Here is a 20744-nt window from a genome sequence, read left to right on the forward strand (position 1 = left end):
GCTTATGTCTTGTCCGATCCTAGTTACCATCAGTGTTAGTCCCTCCGTCTTGTGCGACTCTTTACAACCCCATGGACTGTAGCCTGCCGGGCTCCTCTGTCCATGGAATTCTCCAGGCAAGAATACTGGAGTGGGTTGCCATTCCCTTCTCCAGAGGATCTTCCTGACCCAGGGATTGAACCCGGGTCTCCTGCATTGCAGGTGGATTCTTTACTGTCTGAGCCCCCAGGGAAGCCAGTTATCATCAGAGCTCTCTTTTACTCTTGTCCCCCAGCTACTGGTGACTTGCTAAACATGTCTTCCTCCCAATGTGGCAAGTCTTTATACATAATCATAAGGGTTGTCTTGTTTTGGCTAATTTTTGAGACAAAGCATTTAAATGTATTTGGGGCTGAAAATGGAAGTATCTTTTTGAAAGTGGAAGACAAGGGATCCACACAGTGAATAACAACCTACATTCTGACCTTTTTAGTGGGGAGGTATTTGAGGTGAATATTGCTGATTAAATATTTTAATGTATTAATTTCTCTTTTGAGTATATTTTTCATGTACTTGGAAGTTATAAGGGCTTTTACAGGTAATTTTGGAGGGGGGGGTAGTTTTATATGTTTCTGTGAAAGTAGTTTAGGTTCTAGGTAACCTGGCTTCTAGATTCTTCTGATATATCATGAAATGACACCATTAAGTTGATCCTGGGGTCATTTGTTGGATTATAGTCCTGAGGCACAGCCGAAAGCTTGGATGTCTTAGCGGAGTTCTATAACATTTTTCAGTGTATTCTCTTCCCTTTTGTGGGGGTTAAGGGGCGGCATCTACTTAGCCTTAGCTGTAAAGGAAGCTGTTACCCCACTAGAACTACCTAGACCTTGTACATGAGCTTCTCGCGCACCTGAGGAATTCTGTGTTGACTGATGTTGTCCATGATTCCATTGGTTTGTAAAGTCTTCCTGCCCTTCTAGCTTGCACCTCGTAAATTTGTGCAAGCTTCCGGGGCCACCTGTCGCAAAGGCTGGGTGGACTCGTGCGTTGGCGAACAAACAGGATGAAGCTGAAGCCACTGTGGCTTAAGCCTTTAAGTATCACAGTAAACAACCTTGAGTAATAAATTGGAATGTCGTCCGGCAGCCTGTGAGCACCATGTTGTGGGCACATGTTCCCACCCTGCCGGGAGGAGGACAATAAAGAAGCTAGTGACTCGTATATGAGCAAGCTGGTTGTTGAGTGAGGAACTTGAGTAAATTTTTGACATGTTTAAAAAATTTATTTTTTCCTTTAATGTTTCAATGCTTCCTTTAAACTTTTTTAGTCATCACTTCCCTGAAAACGTATGCAGAAAAGTTTATGATGTTAGGCAAGACACTTTCTGGCTTTTAATTATTGCCAACATAAAAAATTATTTAAGATTTCTGCTTTAATGTGTTAACAGTTTTCAGATGTCTGTAGTATAATCACAATTTAAAATAAATATCAACCACTGGGTTCTGTAGCCAAAAAAATGTTTTGTTTTTTTTCTTTTAGTAAAACCAAATTTGTTTTTTATTTCCTTCTCTATTTTTCAGAAAATTTAGAATTGTTTCCTATTTAGGATATTTTATTTAGTGTTTTACTTAGTCTTTTGACTTTTTTAAGGTTAATTCCTAAGTAAGAAAAATCAGTAAAAATAATTACTGCTTTAGACTTTTGTGTGTGGGTGGATGAAATAATGCTAAAATTTGAGTAACATTTGCTGTGGGACAATTGAAAGTGAAAAACATTGTACATGTTCTTTAGAAAACTGTGGTGTGGTTCATTCATGTAAGGGTGCTTTTTGTACATGTCAAAGAACTGGAAAGATTCTGAGGCAACATTAAGTTTGCTTAGGACGGACTCTGCTTACTAATAAAAAGAACAGAGATAATCACTGAGTTCTTGATTAAGGTTGTGGAGTTGATATTTTATTTTATTTATTCCTTCATTTATTTTTGGCTGCTCTGGGTCTTCGTTGCTGCGAGTGGCTTTCTCTAGTTGCAGCAAGTGGGGGCTACTCTTCATTGTGGTATGAGGGCTCCTCATTGTGGTGGTTTCTCTGGTTTCAGAGCACGGACTCTCGGCACTCGGGCTTCGGTAGTTGCAGCATGCAGGCTCAGTAGTTGTGGCATGTGGGCTTAGTTGCTCTGAGGCATGTGGAATCTTCCCAGACCAGGGATTGAACCTGTGTCCCCTGCATTGGCAGGCAGATTCCTATCCACTGTGCCACCAGGGAAGTTCCATTTTGTTGTTTTTAATTTTTAAAAAATTGTTTATTTTTTGGGCCACCCCACAAGGCATATGGGATCTTAGTTCCCTGACCAGGGATTGAACCTTCACCCCCCCCTGCTTTGGAAGGCAGCATCTTAACCACTGGACCACTGGGGAAGTCCCTGGAGTTGATATTTTTACATTTGACTTGTGAGAGTGGGTAAGATTTAGCACAGCAGAGCAGTGAGGTGTGGTCTTCTGTGGGGCCAGGAAAGGAACTGAACAGCTGAGAAAATGCTCAACTCCTGTTAAAAGACTCTCAGGGACTGACTTGATAGGAGCGGCTGCCCCTGTCAGGCAAGGTCGGGCTGGGGAAAAGGCAGTGATGGAAGGCCTAAAGATTTGATCCAAGGAGATTAGGGGAAAAAGGGAGGGAATGATAAAAAAACATTTGAGGATTTGCATACCCTCCTTAAACAGGATGAAATTAGACTAAGGAGAAGGCAGAAAATATAGCTCTCACTTACGGCATATTGACCATGTTCCACACACTGAGCTGAGAGCATTACATACATTTAGAGGGCTTCCCAGGTGACGCTAGTATTAAAAGAATCCATCTGCCAATGCAGAAGACATAAGAAACTCCAGTGTGATCCCTGGATCCGGAAGGCATGGCAACCCACTCCAGTATTCTTGTCTGGAAAATCCCATGGACAGAGGAGCCTGATGGGCTATAGGCCACAGGGTCGCAAGGAGTTGGACATGACTGAAGCGACTTAGCACGCACACACACGCATAGCCCATGATGTGTGTTAGTTGCTCAGTTGTGTCCGACTCTTTGCAACTGCATGGACTGTAGTCTGGCTCCTCTGTCCATGGAATTCTCCAGGCAAGAATACTGGACTGGGTTGCCATTTCCTTCTCCAGTAGCCCATGACACAAGCACATTATTCCCTTTTCACATGTGAGGAAACTAAGTTTCAGAAATATTAAGTAACATACCCCAAGGTATGCAAGTGGTAGATCAAGGTTTAGGAACAGGTTTCACTCAAGAGTTTGTTCTTAAACACTGTACTGTACTAGGAAATCAGGCCATTGCAGGGCTGGTAATATTTTAAGGCGGCAAATAATGGTTTAAAAAAACCCTTTTTATAAACCACTTTTCCTAGACTGATCTTCTGCCACTAGATGGAGCGTATGCATTGATGAGGCAAAATGATGACTGTGTTAAAAAAAATGGCGTAAGGCCATAAAAAATGAAATAGAGAACATTGTAAAATAGTTCTGAACATAGTAAAATAGTCCTATATAAAAAATAGTTTTATATAGGTCTTACTGGGGTGTAAGGGGAGAAAAAAGTAATGGCAGGAGAAAATTTTTTTTTTTTTTTTTTTAATTTATTTTTTATTTTTTTATTTTTTTAGGAGAAAATTTTTTGCGTTTAGCCTTAAACAATAATTAGAATGGGTGAGGTCAGCTAACTCTCAAGTACTATTAGTATGTAATGGATAAATCCTTATGTAGTAGAGAGAAGTTACCGTTCATCAAGGAGGGAAATGAAAAAGTCTAGAAAGCTTACTCTGAGCAAGGCGAAAAAGAACTGAGTTTGAAATATAGGCAGATAGTTTGATACATGTATTGGGTAGGATTTTCATAATTACTGAAAAGAAATGGATAACAAAGCTGTAAAAAGATCCCAGTGATTAGAAGCTAGGAACGAATTCCCTGAAAATAAAATAAAACAGACTAACCATACCCCCTAAAAAAGTTACTAGTAATACATTTAGTAAAAATCTCATATTTTCTCCCATTTTGAGGGTTGTCCCTTTGTTTTTGGTTTCCTTTTCTCTGCAAAAGCTTTTGAGCTTAATTAGGTCCCATTTGTTTTCATTTTCATTACTTTAGGCAGTAGATTGAAAAAGATTTTTCTGTGATTTATGTCAAGAGTGTTTTGCCTGTGTTTTCCTCTTAAGTTCTATAGTATCTGGCCTTGGTGCATTCAGGTCTTTAATCCATTTTGAGTTTATTTTTGTGTATGATGTTAGAGTGTTCTAATTTCATTCTTTTACTTGTCGCTGTCCAGTGTTTGCATAGTATCTTTTTTTTGTTTTGTGTGAAGTAGTAGATAACTTTTCCCAAGCTGCTTGGAGCCAGAGTCCAGGTCGTCGTCTTCTCAGTTAAATGTTCTCTGCAGTACCCCTTTCACTTCTAAACCAGATTAACTAGGTGCTTGGAAGGGAAATTGATTCCTGGTAGGTGCAACAAGAGCACATTGTTAGGGTCACATGCCAGGTTTTCTACCAAAGTCAATGGAGAAGTTTTTAAAAAATTAGCAGTATTAAAGAATTGGCAGGGACTTCCCTGGTGGCCTAGTGGGTAAGACTCCTTGCTCCCAATGCAGGGGGCCTGGGTTCCATCCCTGCTCAGGGAACTGGATCCCACATGCCACAACTTAATTGTTCTCATTCTGCAACTAAGACCTGATATAGTCAGATAAATAAATATTTAAAAAAAAAAAGAAGAATTGGCACTTAGGCATTAAATCAAATACTGAGTTTTATCATGTACTTTTGTCACTACTTACTCAATAATTATAATTTCATAAAATGTATTTCAGAAAGGGATTGATTTTGGATGGTGGACAGTGAAAGGCAGTCCTTAAATCTAATCAGTTCGTAAGCATGTTTAAGCAAACAGATAGGATGGTTTGTTTAGATTTCATAGTCTTGTGAGGATCGTCTAAGTTATTTACTTCGCCTCTGCCTAGCTTCCAGATTTTAAAACCTTTAATCCATTAAAAATGTGAATGATACTAAAAGTACATGAGATGGTATACAAATTTGTGTGTCCTGAATTTCTCTTTTTAAGCTGTAATATCTTCTCTAGACAGACACACCCTTGAATATGTGCTTTTTATCTTTTGAGAATGTGCCTTCACATTAAGAACATCCTTCCATGTTTTTTCTTTTCTTTTCCTTTATAAAAGGAAAAATGTAGTAAAACAGAAGTGCTAATAGACAGGTGTTTCTCTTCACTATCTACTTCTTGGCTGGTTTGCGATGCTGCTGATTTCCTGGGCAGCCATGCAGATGAGTTTGGTCACCTAGCAACAGGGCCTGGAACTGATCCTTGCTCTGATGCAACAGTAAGAACGTGCAGTTATAATAAAAGGAGTTCTCATACTATATTGCGTTTCCTCGACCTCTTTTTACAATTTTAGCTTTAATTTTTACTACATGTGAGCTAAGAAAAAAATTAACTCATCCACTTTAGTGGTTTAAACTGCAAAAGCTAAATGATAGAAGGGAGCTCAGAAATTTTCATCTAATGCTTTGCTTAGTCATGCTTAGTTGTGTTTTCTAAGACTAGCAAATAAGTTCTAGAACTTGAATGTCATACAGATGTCTTGAGTGTAAAGGTTTTTGATTTTTCTTACAACCAGTGTAGTAGTGAAATAAAATTATATGAAGAGCATCATTGTAAAAGAAAGTGTTTACATTTGTTTAAATGTTATACTGTTTTAAATTTTTCTAGATGAGCAAAATTTACTTTTGGTAAGTATATGAAGGAAAGATTTGGAGGAATTGTTTTGTTTGACCAGTTACTGTCTGGTGGTAGCTATTAGAATTATGACTAAATGTAAACATATACTGCTGAAAACAACTATTTTCATATGGGCTGTGCTTTGGAGTTGACCATTATGTCTTCCAAAGTTATTTATTTCTTTCCTGCAGAATAATAGACACCTGATTTGTTGGGGGTTGATGTGATTGGGGAATAATCAGTAAATGAATCAGTAGAAATCTAAAGGTTGTGTTTGGATTGAATGAGTTTGATAAATCAGTGAGAAATCTTAGTCTCAATGATTCTTGCCTGTAGAGTGCATTCAGACATTTAGAGAGTTATAGACAGATTCCTGAGTTGGTAATAAATTCTGTCATCCTCTGATACCCATTCTTTTATTCATCTGATTAGCCTTTTATCTGGGGGAATAAAGTATGGGAGAAATCTGTGACATTGTTACTGAACCCAGATCTGACTGTGCCCCAGTAAGGAGGCCAGGTTGGTGAGAAGGAAAGTTTGCTTTATTTTGGATGCTGGCAGCGGGAGGTGGGGAATGCTTGTCCAAAGGCTGACTCCCCACCCCCAATCAGGGGCAAGAGCTTTTATAGACAGAGGGAGGGGCTCCATGAAGAAACAGCACAATCAGCCCTGACAGTCATCTTGATCATCAGTGGTCTAATCAGCGTCATCTTCCTTGTTTTAAGAACAATAAGTCTTCCGTTCCAGGATTGGTTTGTTCCCATTTCCTTGAGGCCAGTTCTTGGAATTGTGCAGCTGTGGCATGGTTACAGTCTGGTCATCGTGTGGTTAATTTCTCTACCTGGAGTGGTCTCAGTATCTGCAAGGACAGCTCACAGGACATGGCTCAGAATATTATCTATAGCCTTTGAAAAGAAACTAAAGGTTCCTGACTGTGCTTAATGACTAAACTGTTATTATTTGGTCTCCTTTGACTGTTTTCCTTTGTTTCTGCATTTTCTCGCTTCTCTGATTAAACTTAATTCTTTGGCTAAAGTTTTTCCACAGGCAAAAGATAGGCTGAGGACATGGGGGGTGAGGCCCTTGGGTCCTGCTCTGCTTACCATCAGTCACCCTTGTAGGCCTGTATCCCACCCAGTCCAGAGGAGGAACAAGGTAGCAGCATCTTTACTTCTAGTGTTCTGGTTGTCACAAACAGCATAAAGATGTAATAATTAGCTTAAAGGTATTGATAAACTGCTATAAAATCATCTCTCAACAGGCAGAATCTGGTAAGCGGATTGGATGAGGAAGGTGGAGAGCCACAACCAAGCAATTCTGACTTTTTTCAGTACTAGATACAGTCTGTTCAATATGGGCATGGACGCTATTGCCTTAGCATCTATGTACTCTGTATTATTTCACTCTTTAGATTAAGTACCAGGCCAAGAAAGAGGTCTATAAAAAGAGAAGGAATAAAAATTTAAGATTCTGAGAGTAATTTTGCTTTTTTGTTTTTGTGTTGAGTAATTCCAAATGTTAAATGTGTATATTTAGTTTTAGGCTACTGACTTGACATCTAAGAATAGATAGATCTTTAAAGAAAAGTGGGCTGAATTTTGGAGAGGAGAGCTGCGCTGTGTTGTGGTGATTGTAAATAGTATGTGGTTTGCAGTTCTATTGTGGATTACTTACCACCTGTTCTTACGTGTGCTGTAAAATAACCCTGTGTTGCTTGTACCATGCTTAAGCAATGATTAACTAAGGATTGAATTAATAATTTCAGTTTAATCTAAACATAAATTAATTAAATTTATGTGCTTAAAAACAATTCAAGAGGCTTATCAGGGTTAACACCTATGAAAGATAAGGGGGTGGAAGTAAAATTGGGCAGAGAAAGTTTTCAGAGGTAGATTAGCCAATTTATTTACTCTTGATGTTTTGAGTTGCCTTCTACTGGGGTCATTTCCCCTTTGTCAGAAGAACTTTAGCAGTTCTTTTAGAGCAGGTCTTCTTTCAACAAATTCAGCTTCCCTTCATCTGAGAATGTCTTTATTTCATCTTCATTCCTGAAGGATATTTTCACTTGATATAAAATTCTGGGATGTCAGTTCTTTTCTGCTAGTACTTGAAAAATGTGTCACTTCTTTCTGGTTTCTGCATGGTTTCTGTTGAGAACTCTGTAGTCCTTTTTTCTTTTTTAAAATATGAAAGTATGATAACACCTTTATAGGAGATTTGGAAAATACAGAACAAAGTTGCATATGGTTCCACTATATATTACAATTATTTTTTAAGTATATAAATTAAGATTTTTAGTTGAGAAATCTGTAGTCATTTGAATTATAGTTTCCCCTATAAGCAATGTATCAATTTTCCCTAGCTACTTTCAAAATTTTTCTTCGTCTTTAATTTTTAGCGCTTTGATTCTGAGATGTCTGAGTTTGGATTTCTTTGAATTTATTCTTCTAGGAATTTGCTGAGCTTCTTGAATCTGTAGATTTATGTCTTGACAAAGTTGGGAAATGTTAAAAAAAAAAATTTTTTTTTTCCTGCACTACACTCTTCTTCCTCTAGCAAATCACTGACATAGTGTTAGATCTTTTGTTATTGTCCTACAGGTCCCTGAGGTCCTATTCATTGTTTTGTTGGGTTTTTTTTTCAATTTTTATTTGGTTGTTCAAATTAGATCATTTCTATGGATCTCCACTGACTTTTGTGCTGTTCACCTCTATTCTGCTGTTAAGTACATCCTGTGAGGTTTTTTTTTTTTTTTTCCTCTGAGGTTTTTAAAAAAAAATTTTACTTATTTGGCTGTGCTGTGTCTTAGTTGCAGCATGGGAGACCTTAGTTGCCTAACCAGGGATTGAACCCAGGCCCCTTGCATTGGGAGCAAGGAGTTGTAGCCAGACACTGGACCACCAGGGAAGTCCCCATCCACTGAGTTTTTTTAAGTTTTGTTTTAGTGGTCACTACCTGGTTGGGCTCAAACTATAAGTTATGGCGAGTCTTCTCTGAGTTGTAGTTTCAATATTTCCAAAGCCTTTACAGAGCTGTTCAGATGTGTCTTGTCATTCTAGGACCTGGAAGCCAGGTCTGACTCCTAGTTCCCCTTTCAAAGTCTGTGCTGTGCTGCTGAGGGTCAGACCCTGCCTGTGCCACTTGAGGGCAAGCCTGGGGGTTCGTAAACAGCTCTGGATGGGAGTGTTACTTTTCTGAGTTTCTTCCTCTCTCTGATCTCCCTGCTACTTTAGGGTTCTCGGGAGCTTCCTATTTAGTCATCCAGCCAGAGAACTGGGCTTTATATACCCTGATCAGTTCAGTTCAGTCACTCAGCTGTGTCCAGCTCTTTGTGACCCCATGGACTGCAGCACGCCAGGCTTCCCTGTCCATCACCAACTCCCGGATCTTACTCAAACTCATGTCCATCAAGTCGGTGATGCCGTCCAACCATCTCATCCTCTGTCATCCCCTTCTCCTGCCTTCAAATCTTTCCCAGCATCAAGGTCTTTTCCAATGAGTCAGTTCTTTGCATCAGGTGATATACCCTGATCACCTGTATTTTATCATAATTCTGCCTGTATCTGGGGCTACGAGGTAGAGGGACAGAGAGAAAAGATGCGAGAGGAGTTTTGGCCCCCCCTTCTTGGGACCATCGCTCCTCTGATTGGAGAGAAAAGATCCCTTCCCTCAGAGTTTTAACTTGCCTACTGTGGTGGATTTCCCAGGTGGTGCTAGTGGTAAAGAATCTGCTTGCAAGTGCAGAAGACATAAGAGAAGTGGGTTTGATCACTGGATCGGGAAGATCCTCTGGAGGAGGGGATGGCAACCCACTCCAGTATTTTTGCCTGGAGAACCCCCATGGACAGAAAAGCCAGGTGGACTACTGTCCATGGGATTGCAAAGAGTCGGACATGACTGACTTAATACGTGCAGAGTTCTGAAGATCTGCCGAGTCTTGTTTCCTACTTAATTCAATCAAATATAATCTAGGCACTGCTGTGAAAATTACGACACCATTTCTTCTTTTTTTTGTGACACCATTTCTGTTCGGAAAAAAAAAAAAAAAAAGCTCACAAATGCTCCTTACTCACAACAGAAGCTTAACTGCAGACTGCCTTGAGCTAGGGGTGCAAGAAAATGGAGGGAAGAAAGCATGTGATTTATTTCCGTCCCCTTCTACGTGATAGGAAAACCCACTCCTGTTCCTCATGCGAGCCCTGGAGGGCTTCTCCTGGAGGTGTGGATTTTGGTTGTACTACCTCCAGACTGAGAGATAGATGTTGGAGGGAGGAAAGTAGTAAGTTCACCTTCAGTTCTTTGCCTTCTTCCCCATTCCACTTACTGCTGTTCAGAGTTGGCCTCGAGTAGCCAATCCATTCAGTCCTGATTTTGGAACTGCATTCAGAGAGACAGGGTGGGGTGTACTTGCTTGATCTTACCCAGAACCAGAACCTTCAACACCCTCTCTGTTTGTAATAGATTTTGACGAAATCCTTTAGCTTGCTATAAAAGGAATGTTTGCTATTTGTGTAAGAGTGGTTATCTCCAGTGATAATCTCTGCTAGTACTTTATATATTCTTTTCACATTTGTTCTGTGAGCATTTGTAAGCTTTTTTTAAAACAGAAATGGTGTCATTAAAAAAAAAGAAATGGTGTCATAATTTTTGTAGAAGTTGGTTTTTTTTTTCACTTAAGGGTAAGAACATTTTTCTATGTTAGTAGATACAGAGCAATGAACCTTACTTTTAAATTGTTAATAGTAATACTAACAGAGTAGCAACTACCATTTCATTGCACCAATAAGTGAAGTGAAGTGAAGTCGCTCAGTTGTGTACAACTCTTTGCGACCCCCATGGACTGTAGCCTACCAGGCTCCTCTGTCCATGGGATTTTCCAGGCAAGAATACTGGAGTGGGTTGCTGTTTCCTTCTCCAGGGGATCCTGCCGACCCAGGGATCGAACCCAGGTCTCCAGCATTGCAGACAGACGCTTTACTGTCTGAGCCACCAGGGAAGCACCAATAAGGGAGCATATTAGTTTCCAAGAGCTGCTGTGACAGAGTACCACAGACTGAGTGACTTACACAGACATTCTTTTCCCCACTGATTTGGAGAGACTATAAGTTCCTGATCAAGGTGTGGCAGGCAGGGTTGGTTTCTTCTGGGGCCTTTCTCCCTGATTTGTAGATAGCCATCTTTTCTTCATGTTACCACGTGGTGTCTTTATCTGCTTGGGCTGCCATGACAAAATTCCATTTACACAACAAAAGTTTATTTGCTTCTGGTTGTAGAGACTGGGAAATCCAAGATCAAGGTGCTGGGCAATTCGCTGCCTGTTGAGGGCAGGCAGCCTTCTTCCTGGCTGGCAGATGAGCACCTTCTCCCTGGGCCCTCATGTGGTGGAGAGAGAACAAGCGAGTCCTGGTGTTTGTTCCTTGTCTCATGAGAACGCTGGCCCTACTGGATGAGGGCGCCACCCTTATTTCATTTAACCTTTATTACCTTCTCTCAGACTCTGTCTCCAAAAACAGCCACACTGGTTTCTAGGGCTTTGAAGTAGGAATTTGGGAGGGACAGAGACATCAGCCTGTAACAGGTGGTCTTCCTTCTGCACCTGTCTCCCCCGTGTGCGTGCATGCTCAGTCGCTTCAGTCGTATTTGACTCTTTGCAGCCCTGTGGACTGTAGCCCTCCTGTCCATGGGATTCTCCAGGCAGAGATACTGGAGTGGGTTTGCCATTTCCTCCTCCAGGGGATCTTCCCGACCCAGGGATCCAACCTGTGTCTCTAAGTCTCCTGCATTGGCAGATGGGTTCTTTACCACTGGTGCCACCTGAGACAAGAGTCGTATTGGATTAGGGCTCAAAATGGTCTCATTTTAACTTTATAAGGTGCTGGGAGTTAGGACTTGAACACCGGGATTGTGAGAGGATACAGTTAAGTCCATAAAAGTATTTTCTCTCCTTAAGCTGAGGCTCAAATACCTTGAGTGATTTAGCCAAGATCACACAGCTAGTTAGATGGAACCAGGATCCAGACCCTGGTGGACTGGCTCCAGAGCCTGCTCTCTGAGCCATCTGTCCAGTCTCTTTTCCCCAACCGCCCCCCCACCCCCACCCCCGGCACTGCAGTTGTTGGGATGGGCCAAGGATTATTGAATAATCCTATGTTGGATATAATGGCTCTTCTTTTTTTCCTATTAGACAATGCTGCATTGAACATGCTTTTACAATTATCACTGCACACCTGTGAAAATATTGCTGTCATATAATGCCTAGAAATCAGTTTATTTACAGAATCATTATAAAGTTTATTTTTCCAGAATACCCTCAAAAAGTGAAAACATTTACCCTTGCAGCAATAATGAAATAGAGTGGGGGTTTCAGAAAAGAACAGTGGAAAGACTGCTTCCTGTCATAGGCTGCAGACAGATTGGAATTGGGGACTTATTGGAGGTGTCGCAGAGTTAAATAAAGGTGGTGGTTTCTGTTAAGGTAGGCGGGGTGAGAACGTATCAAGTGATGCATCCTGGTCAATTCATGACTCGCTGTCTTGTCTTTCAGAATTTCGATTCCGACATCAGCAGTGTGGGGATAGACGGCTGCTGGCAGGCAGACAGCCAGAGGCTACTCAATGAGGTGATGGTGGAGCACTTCTTCAGACAAGGAATGCTAGATGTTGCTGAGGAGCTCTGCCAGGTGAGGATGAAATGAAAACAAGGGAGATTCTTGCAGTTTTTAAGTCTTCTAGCTGTAGGTAGATTGTTGCATTTTAATCACCAGTGCTGACCTCAGTTTACAAGGAAGTCTCTCTCTTTTTTTTTTTAAACTTGGTTAAAAATTATAGTCCTAGAACTTGCTATTCAAATTATTTCCTTATTCTTGCCCCAGAATGTTGGTCCCAGGTCATCAGTCAAGGGTCAGAAGTGATGCTGCTTTTCCAAACAGCTCCTCTTTTGTTTTTTGGGAGGGAGCCAGTGCATTTTACGTAATTTTTTAAATCTTTTTTTTTTATTATTGTACCGTTGATTTACAGTGTTGCATTAGTTTCTGCTGTTCAGCAAAATAAGTCAGCCGTATGTATATCCACTCTTTTCCAGACTCCATTTCCATACAGCTCATTACAGAGCACCAAATAGAGTTCCTTGTGGTATACAGTAGGTTCCTACTTGTTACCTCTTAAATATAGTACTGTGTATGCTCAGTCATTTTAGTCACGTCTGACTCTTTCCAACCCTGTGGACTGTAGCCCACCAGGCTCCTCTGTCCATGGGATTCTCCAAGAATACTGGAGTGGGTTATCATTTCTTCCTCCAGAGGATTTTCCCGACCCAGGGGATTGAACCCTTTTCTCTTAACGTCTCGTGCATTGGTTGGTGGGTTTTTTTTTTTTACCACTAGTGCCATAAAACATCTCTTTGATAGGAAAGTTAGTATACCAGAGAAGTATACTTCTTCTGGAGGACAAAGAGGATTATATTTACTCTTCTAATCTGGCCCAATTTAAAGAACTTTATCAAATGAATTTCAAGCTAAAATTTACTTTAAGTGAGCAGCTTTTGTCTTTTATTCCTATTAGACATGAACTTAGAACAGTTTACCAATACCACGTAGTCATAATATCAGCATAATATGTATTAAGTATTTACCACCAGCCAAGCCCTGCCTTTACTCCTTACTGCAACCGTGTGAAGAAGAAATTATTTTCCCCATTCTACAGATGAGGAATCTGAGGTCTAGAGAAATAACCTGCCCAAGGCCATACAGGTTCTTAGTGGAGGAACTTGGATTCAGTTCCAGTTCACGTGTCTTCAAACTCTGTTCTGTGGCTTACACTTTGTGCTGTTGTATTTTCCATTTAGAAGAGTGAAGGACCATATGGTTTAAATAATTTAAAGCTAGTCTGTAAACCAGACCTCTAATCTTAAGACTTTGCTATTTTAAACAATTTAGGTAAGTAGTAACTCAAGTCTTCCTCTGTACATTACAGGATTCTGTGTCCATATAAATTTCCTAAAATAAATTGTGTCATTTAAGATTGTTTGTTTACAAGTATCAGAGACCCAAAATACCAATGGCTTAAACAAAAATGAAGTTTATTTCTCTTACACAAAAATAAGAGATAGTAAGCCACCCATGACATATATGGTAGCCACACACCATGAAACTCTTAGGGATCTCAGCTCCTTTTAGCTCTGCTGTTTCTAAGGTGACCCCTGTCCTCATGGTCCAGGGTAGCCAGAACCCCAGCTTAACTTCTTTGTTTTCCAGGAAGGGGCAAAGACATGTGCTTGTGTTTCATTGGCCAGAACTTAGATTTTGCAAAGCCCAACTTTATTGCATATGCTTACGTGCCCAGCTAAAATATGGGGTTTACTATCACAGGAAAGGAGGAAGAGGGATACTGGGGCTTAGTCCTCAGTCTCTGCCAGAGAAGTATATGTTAAAAAGAAACTATCTTTAATGATTTATCTCACATTTTATAATGTAGAATATGCTTTTATGGTATCTCTTTACTCTGACTTTTGCTAACAAAAATTCTTTTGATTTTTTTCAGGAGTCTGGTCTTTCTGTAGACCCAAGCCAGAAAGAACCATTTGTGGAGTTAAATCGAATATTAGAAGCGTTAAAAGTCCGAGTTCTGAGACCTGCTCTGGAGTGAGTTACTGAGTTTGTTTTCCTTTGAATCCTTTGCGAGAACTCTGTAAGAAAGGAATTAGAAAACACATTGAAGATTTTGAGATCTTTCTTCTTAATCACATGTGGGGTAGACTTCAGAGTAATCAAGGGAGAATTATTTTATTTCTTTTAGTCGAGTGAATTTGGGGGATATGCAATTTGAGAAAATGGTTAACACTCATTTCACTTATCAGTTGGTCTGAATTCCCATGAGAGAAGAGGGTTTCCTGTAGCCAGACTAGTTTTATAACTGAAGGACTGTTGTTCAGGGGATCTGAATTTGATATTTGAACTTCCATAATGTGTGAGGTTTGGTGTACATGAAGAGAACAAACGTTGCAGAGTTTTACTCTAATTACCATCATAAAATAGTTCACTGTGAACTTGTCATTGATGTGAATTCTATGAAATTACTGGGTTAGCTCTGTTAAGTATTATCCTAGAACAGGGTCAAGGAAAGTTTTTCATAAAGAGCCATATAAATATTTTAGGCTTTGCAAGCCACGTATGGTCTCTGTTGGATGTTTTTCTTTATTTCATTTTATAACCTTTTAAAAACTTAAAAAAAAAAAAAACCAAACAACAAAACCCACCTTGGCCATGTGGCATATGAAATAGACAGCAAGTCCTGTTTGGCCTGTGGCCATGGTTTGTGACCCCTGTCCTGGAATTTTTTAATGTGATGATAATCACTTATTTGTTTTAAAAAGGAAGAAAGGAAAGGAAGAAAAGTTACAAAGTAAAAGAAAGAATCTGGGTAATAGAAGCAGTGATATTGTTGTGAGGGCACAGCCTTAGAATTGCAGTATTTTAAAACTGGAAATATGTGAGAGCATTATTATCAGGGGGAAATACAGTTGGGAAGATCCTTGATGAGTTTTATAAAATACACCTTTTATCCTTCCGTAACCCGTTTGAATCTTTATAGCTTAGTTTTTTTCTGTTTCTCATCATTTCTCGGTTCTTAGGAAATTCTGAAAGTTCTAAAACCAGACTAGATGAACAGGCAGAGATAGTAAGAAGTAAAAGTTGCTCAGTTGTGTCTGACTCTTTGCAACTCTATGGACTAAACAGTTCATGAAATTCTCCAGGCCAGAATACTGGAGTGGGTAGCCTTTCCCTTCTCCAAGGGATCTTCCCAACCCAGGGATCAAACCCAGGTCTTCCACATTGCAGGCGGATTCTTTGCCAACTGAGCCACAAGGAAAGCCCAAGAAGACTGGAGTGAGTAGTGGATTCCTTCTCCAGCAGATCTTCCCGACCTAGGAATCGAATTGAGGTCTCCTGCATTGTAGGCGGATTCTTTACCAACTGAGCTATAGGGAAGCCCTGACAGAGATAGTGTCCTATGTAAATTTATAAATTACAAATTTCTGTATAAATTATAAATATCAGGTAGCTCATTTATTTTAATTCTTTAAAGATATAAATGTCACCCAACACCACTGTGTACTATGCATATCACTTGTATAGTTTATTTTTATAATTGATTTTTTAGCAGTTTTTATTGTGATACACCCTTATAAGAGGAAATTTAATCAAATGCCTCAAACACCCTCTTAAAATATGGCAGTCACTCTTGTCTCTACTTTCATATTCCATCTAAATGATTAAACTCTATAAAGGAGAGTGAGGGAGCCTAAATATAAAAATGTGATGGGTTTCTCAGTTGTTTTATAGTGATTTAGAAATGATACGTAAGTTGTTAATTGAGGTAGTATTCATTTATCCATTAATTTCTCAGATTTTTCATCAGACTTTTATTGAGTGCTTATTACTATGTATCAGAGACTATACTAAGTATTTGGACTGCCTTAGCCCTCAAACTACTCAAGGTTTTTTCCTTTTAGACTGCAGAAAATTCATAAGACCCTTTTAACTGTGTACTTTTTCTGTAAGATCTCAAGTTTCTTACTGATAACTATATTTATATAAGTTATTTCTGTAAATGTCTTTTGTTATTTGTAGCCTTAAGCAGTGCCTCTCAGGCAAAAGAAGGACTTATTCCATCTGCCTGGCAGTAACAGTGGAAATTTCTCTGCAGTCGTCTCTTAGTATCCATGAGACATTGGTTCTAGAAACCGCTATGGATACCAAAACTCACAGATGCTCAAGTCCTTTATGTAAAATGGCTTGTTATCTTTGGCCCTTTGTATTTGAGGTTCTGCAGCAGTGGATGCTGAAGGCCAACTGTACAGTAAAAATTTTCTTGTTACATTTTTCTGGGAATAGTGCCATGTTAAATATCTGCACGTGGGATATAGTGTTAATTACAGTTATCTCTCTTGGAGTGCTTATTATTAATATATGCCTCCCGTTGTTCTAAGCGTTTTGTATGTATTAACTTATTCAGTCCTCATAATAACCCTATAAGTAAGTACTCAGTTTACAGAGGAGGAATTGAGCCTGAAAGATGCTCCATGGGAAAAAAGGATATGGAGTCAGAAGGTTAATTAAGGAAAGCTTCATGTGATAGTCTCTACTACTGTCCTCTAACAGATTCACTTTAGCATACTAGATGGGCCATCTGCAGTTCTATGATAAAGAAACTCATTTAACTCTGTGAAATCCGTGTTTCCTGTGCATATTTAACCAAAGAATCCTTCTCTCCTTTCACCCCCAATAACACCTGCTAAATAAAACTCACAAAATTGAAGATCTGTGGAACTGTAGGGGTTTCTTTGGTGGCTCAGATGGTAAAGAATCCTCCTCCAAATGCGGGAGACCCGTAAGTTTGGAAAGTGTTAGTTTAATACAAATATCCGTTACAGAAACTCAAACTTTTCCAATTCTTGCCAGTTATTGTTGGATGCAAATATTTACTCAGCATCTTTTATGGGCAAGGTTTGGACTTCCCAGGTGGCTCAGTGGTAAAGAATCAGCCTGCCAAAGCAGGAGACTCATGAGACGCAGGTTCGATCCATGGGTCAGGAAGATCCCCTGGAGGAGGAAATGGCAACCCACTCCAGTATTCTTGCCTGAAAAATCCCATGGACAGAGGAGCCTGTTGGGTTACAGTCCATAGGACTGCAAAGAGTCAGACACAGCTGAGCCACTGAGCACATAGCACCCATGTGGGCAAGCACCCACGTACTCAGCTTGAATGAAAAATTTAAAAATGTGGGACATGAGTTTCCAGGATTCTGGTTCAGAAACACTGGAGAGAATCTTCCATATTTCATGTGTGGCATCTTTTCTTTGTACCTGGAAGCATTGTGGAACCACCCAGGAGAGGAAGAAGAAGGTGAAAGACTGCAGCAGTTCCTCCAGGCAGCCTCGGCAGTTGAGGCAGAGGCCAACCAGAAAGATTAATATGTCTGGAGTTGACTGGATGGAAGGACTAGATGAGAAGGAAGTCTGGTGAGCGTTGTTAGCTATTAATTGCAACCAGTAAAAGACAGTGGAAAGAAGGTGGTAAAGAAAGATGTTAGGGCTGAGAGAAGCGACAGAAGAACAGCTAATTATATATACAGTCAGGATCCTGCGTACTCTTTTGTTCCTGCCCCTGTATTTCTGAGTTTGTGTGCAGATTTTTCTCCTCACTCAGATCACCCTATTTTTTGAGTTCCTTCTGGCACCTCGCAGAGTGCTTATTTCATTGTAGGCATTCAATAAATGATGGAATAATTTGAAGAAGAACTTTGAAGAAACATGACTTCCTCCTTCATGTGGCAGATAGAAGCAAAGTCAAAAATAACTAGTGTTCATGGGAGAATAACAGTAACTTAATATGATGAGATGGAGAAAATTAGAAAAATAGAAACTGTCCTGGTAGACATGTACCAGGTTGTTGACATTTTGAAAGTGCTATCTTGAGGGGAAGCCAGATGGTTGCCTTCCTAAAGATGTTTCAGAAAGTAATATTGCCTTGGTGGGTTTGCCATGGTCTAGAATTTGACTTTCAACCTTGCGTACTTGGAAACCCATTTTCTTTTTCTTCGAACACCCAAAGCAGGCCCAGGGGCCTCATAGCACTTGTTTAGAGGAATTTGAAGTTCTGTTTGCAAAGCGTCAGGGAATGCCATAAGGAAACAAACTAATTGAATGATTATAATACAGAGAGATGTTCTAGAATTTTTTCACAGAAGAAAGAGTATTTAGTCTAGACTACTGCAGAGTTTTAGATTGAACAGGCCATGAACAGTACAGGCAAGCTTTGAAATATGAGAGGACTCCATTTCTAAGCCTACCAACTAGGTGAAGCTAGAAGTAAAAACCACAGAGGGGTGTGAGGTGAGCTTGCCATTGTGGTTTCTTGGCGGTGTGTGTGAACAGTGCTTCTGAAGTGAAGAAATTACTTGCTGGAATTAGAGAAATTGTGGTATCAGTGACTAAAACACTATTTATAAGCTGAGAAAAGTTTTAGAAAATGGAGGTTTTAGAAAAGTTTTAGAAAAGCCAACAAGATGTCTGGTCATGGAGCCTTGACTACTACTAGAAAAGAGAGCAACAGTAATTAAGCTGTTGTTTTTGTTATTAGTTTTGTCTTCCTGCAGGTGGCAGTCTTGCTGACTCAGGTACTTTTAATAGCCACATAGAACCACAGATTTGTTTTCTTCGTTTTTGGTTTTGTTGAGTGGTGTGTGCATGCTTAGTTGCTCAGTCACGTCCGACTCTTTCCAACCTCATGGACTGCAGCCTGCCAGACTCCTCTGTCCATGGGAGTTCTCAGGAAGGGGATGCTAGAGTAGGTAGCCATTCCCTTCTCCAGGGGATCTTCCCAACCCAGAGATCGAACCCGGGTCTCCTGCATTGCAGGTGGATTCTATATCGTCTGAGTGCTGGCTCTTTTTAATTCTGAATGGGCTGAAGAGGTAAGTTGAGGGATGGGATACAGTTTTAACTCACTGTGTCCATGCACTGAATCCAGTGAAGAAAGAGCAACTCTGTTAAAAAAAAAAACTAATTGAAAATGGAAAGAGGTGCCCAGTGGAAAGAAGACAGGAGAGAAGAAAGGTCAATGGAATATAAAGGCCAAAAGGGAAAAAAAAAAATCTGGTGTGAGGACATCATTTTCTGTTGTCTGGCCAAAGTTTGCATGACGTTGCAAGGACAGTCAGTGCTTCTCAGGAGGAGGAAGAGACATGGCCATCTCTTATCTGGATCCATCGTCACCAAGGACTTGAGGATTATTGGAAACCAGTGGGCAAACCATGACTACAGAAAGACTGAGAATCTTCTTTTTAAAAGAAAGGAAAATTGAAATAAATCATCCCTGAGAGGAAGTGTTTAAAAGAATAAGGAGCTGAACTGGGCCAGGAGGGGAGCTATTGGAGACTCTGGAATTTGTTCTTATAAAATGCTGATGTGTTATTAATTTAGGCTTATCAAACACTTGGTTTTGTGGTGGGAAATTAGCATTAAATAAGACAATGTCATATTTAAGTACTTTATTAAAAAATCAACAGTCTGCAGAACTGTACTGTCCAACAGGCTGGCCACACATAACATGCCCACCACACTCTGCGTGACTAAGACCCTCATGTAAAAGTTAAGTGTGAATGTGGTGGTTTATAGAGGTTCAAATGTGAATCATTGCCCTTTGTGTGGTTTCTTAAATAGCATGTAAGAAGGACAGAGATTCACACTAGCTCTGAGATGAGTGAAATGTTAGTAGTCCCAGCGATGGATTCAACTCATACCTGAGGAGTTACCATTTGCCAGTAACCTCAGAGCAAAATGATAGGGTTCCTCACTGTTTTGGGCTGAACTTTGGTTTTCACCAATCTCTGAATGTTTTAAGCCCTTGATTTGGTCACCAGTAACATTGGCCAAGTCTCCCCCTTGGAGTAAACGCCTGCCACTCATTTCCCTTCCGCTTTTACCCCCAGGAAGATAGCCCCAAGATAGATAGAAAAAGGAGATATTTGTGAGCCTTTTAAGAAATGCTGTGAGACTTAGACAGTGAACTTATGGTTGCCGGAGGGGAGGGATAGTCAGGGAGTTTGGGATGGACGTGACGCACTGCTTTGTTTAGAATGGATAACCAACAAGGACCTGTTGTTCAGCACGTGGAACTCTGCTCAGTGTTACGTGGCAGCCCGGGTGGGAGGAGATTTGGGGGGGAATGGGTACATGTGTATGTATGGCTGAGTCCCTTCACTGTTCACCCGAAACTGTCACAGCATTGTTAATCAGCTGTACCCCAAAACAAAACAAAAAGCTCAAAAGGGAAAAAAAAATGCTCTGAAAGATCGTAATGGAATGTGCCGTAGGAACTGGCAAGAGGCATTTTTCATTGGAAAAGACTGATGCTGGGAAAGATTGAGGGCAGGAGGATGAGGTAGTTGGATGGCATCACTGGCTCAGTGGACATGAGTTTGAG

At 40.2% G+C, this 20744-nt stretch overlaps 1 protein-coding gene across 1 annotated transcript in view; it reads left to right on the plus strand.

Moving 5' to 3' along the window:
• RMND5A (required for meiotic nuclear division 5 homolog A) overlaps positions 1 to 20744 on the plus strand; it is a 61542-nt gene that overhangs the window by 21780 nt on the left and 19018 nt on the right. Inside the window, exons 3-4 of the mRNA XM_043468756.1 lie at positions 12305 to 12439; positions 14298 to 14398. Of these exons, the coding sequence (XP_043324691.1) occupies positions 12305 to 12439; positions 14298 to 14398 (236 nt within the window). The remainder of the gene's footprint in view (positions 1 to 12304; positions 12440 to 14297; positions 14399 to 20744) is intronic.

Source organism: Cervus canadensis, chromosome 5 (genome assembly GCF_019320065.1).
Source record: "Cervus canadensis isolate Bull #8, Minnesota chromosome 5, ASM1932006v1, whole genome shotgun sequence".
Taxonomy (NCBI): Eukaryota; Metazoa; Chordata; class Mammalia; order Artiodactyla; family Cervidae; genus Cervus; species Cervus canadensis.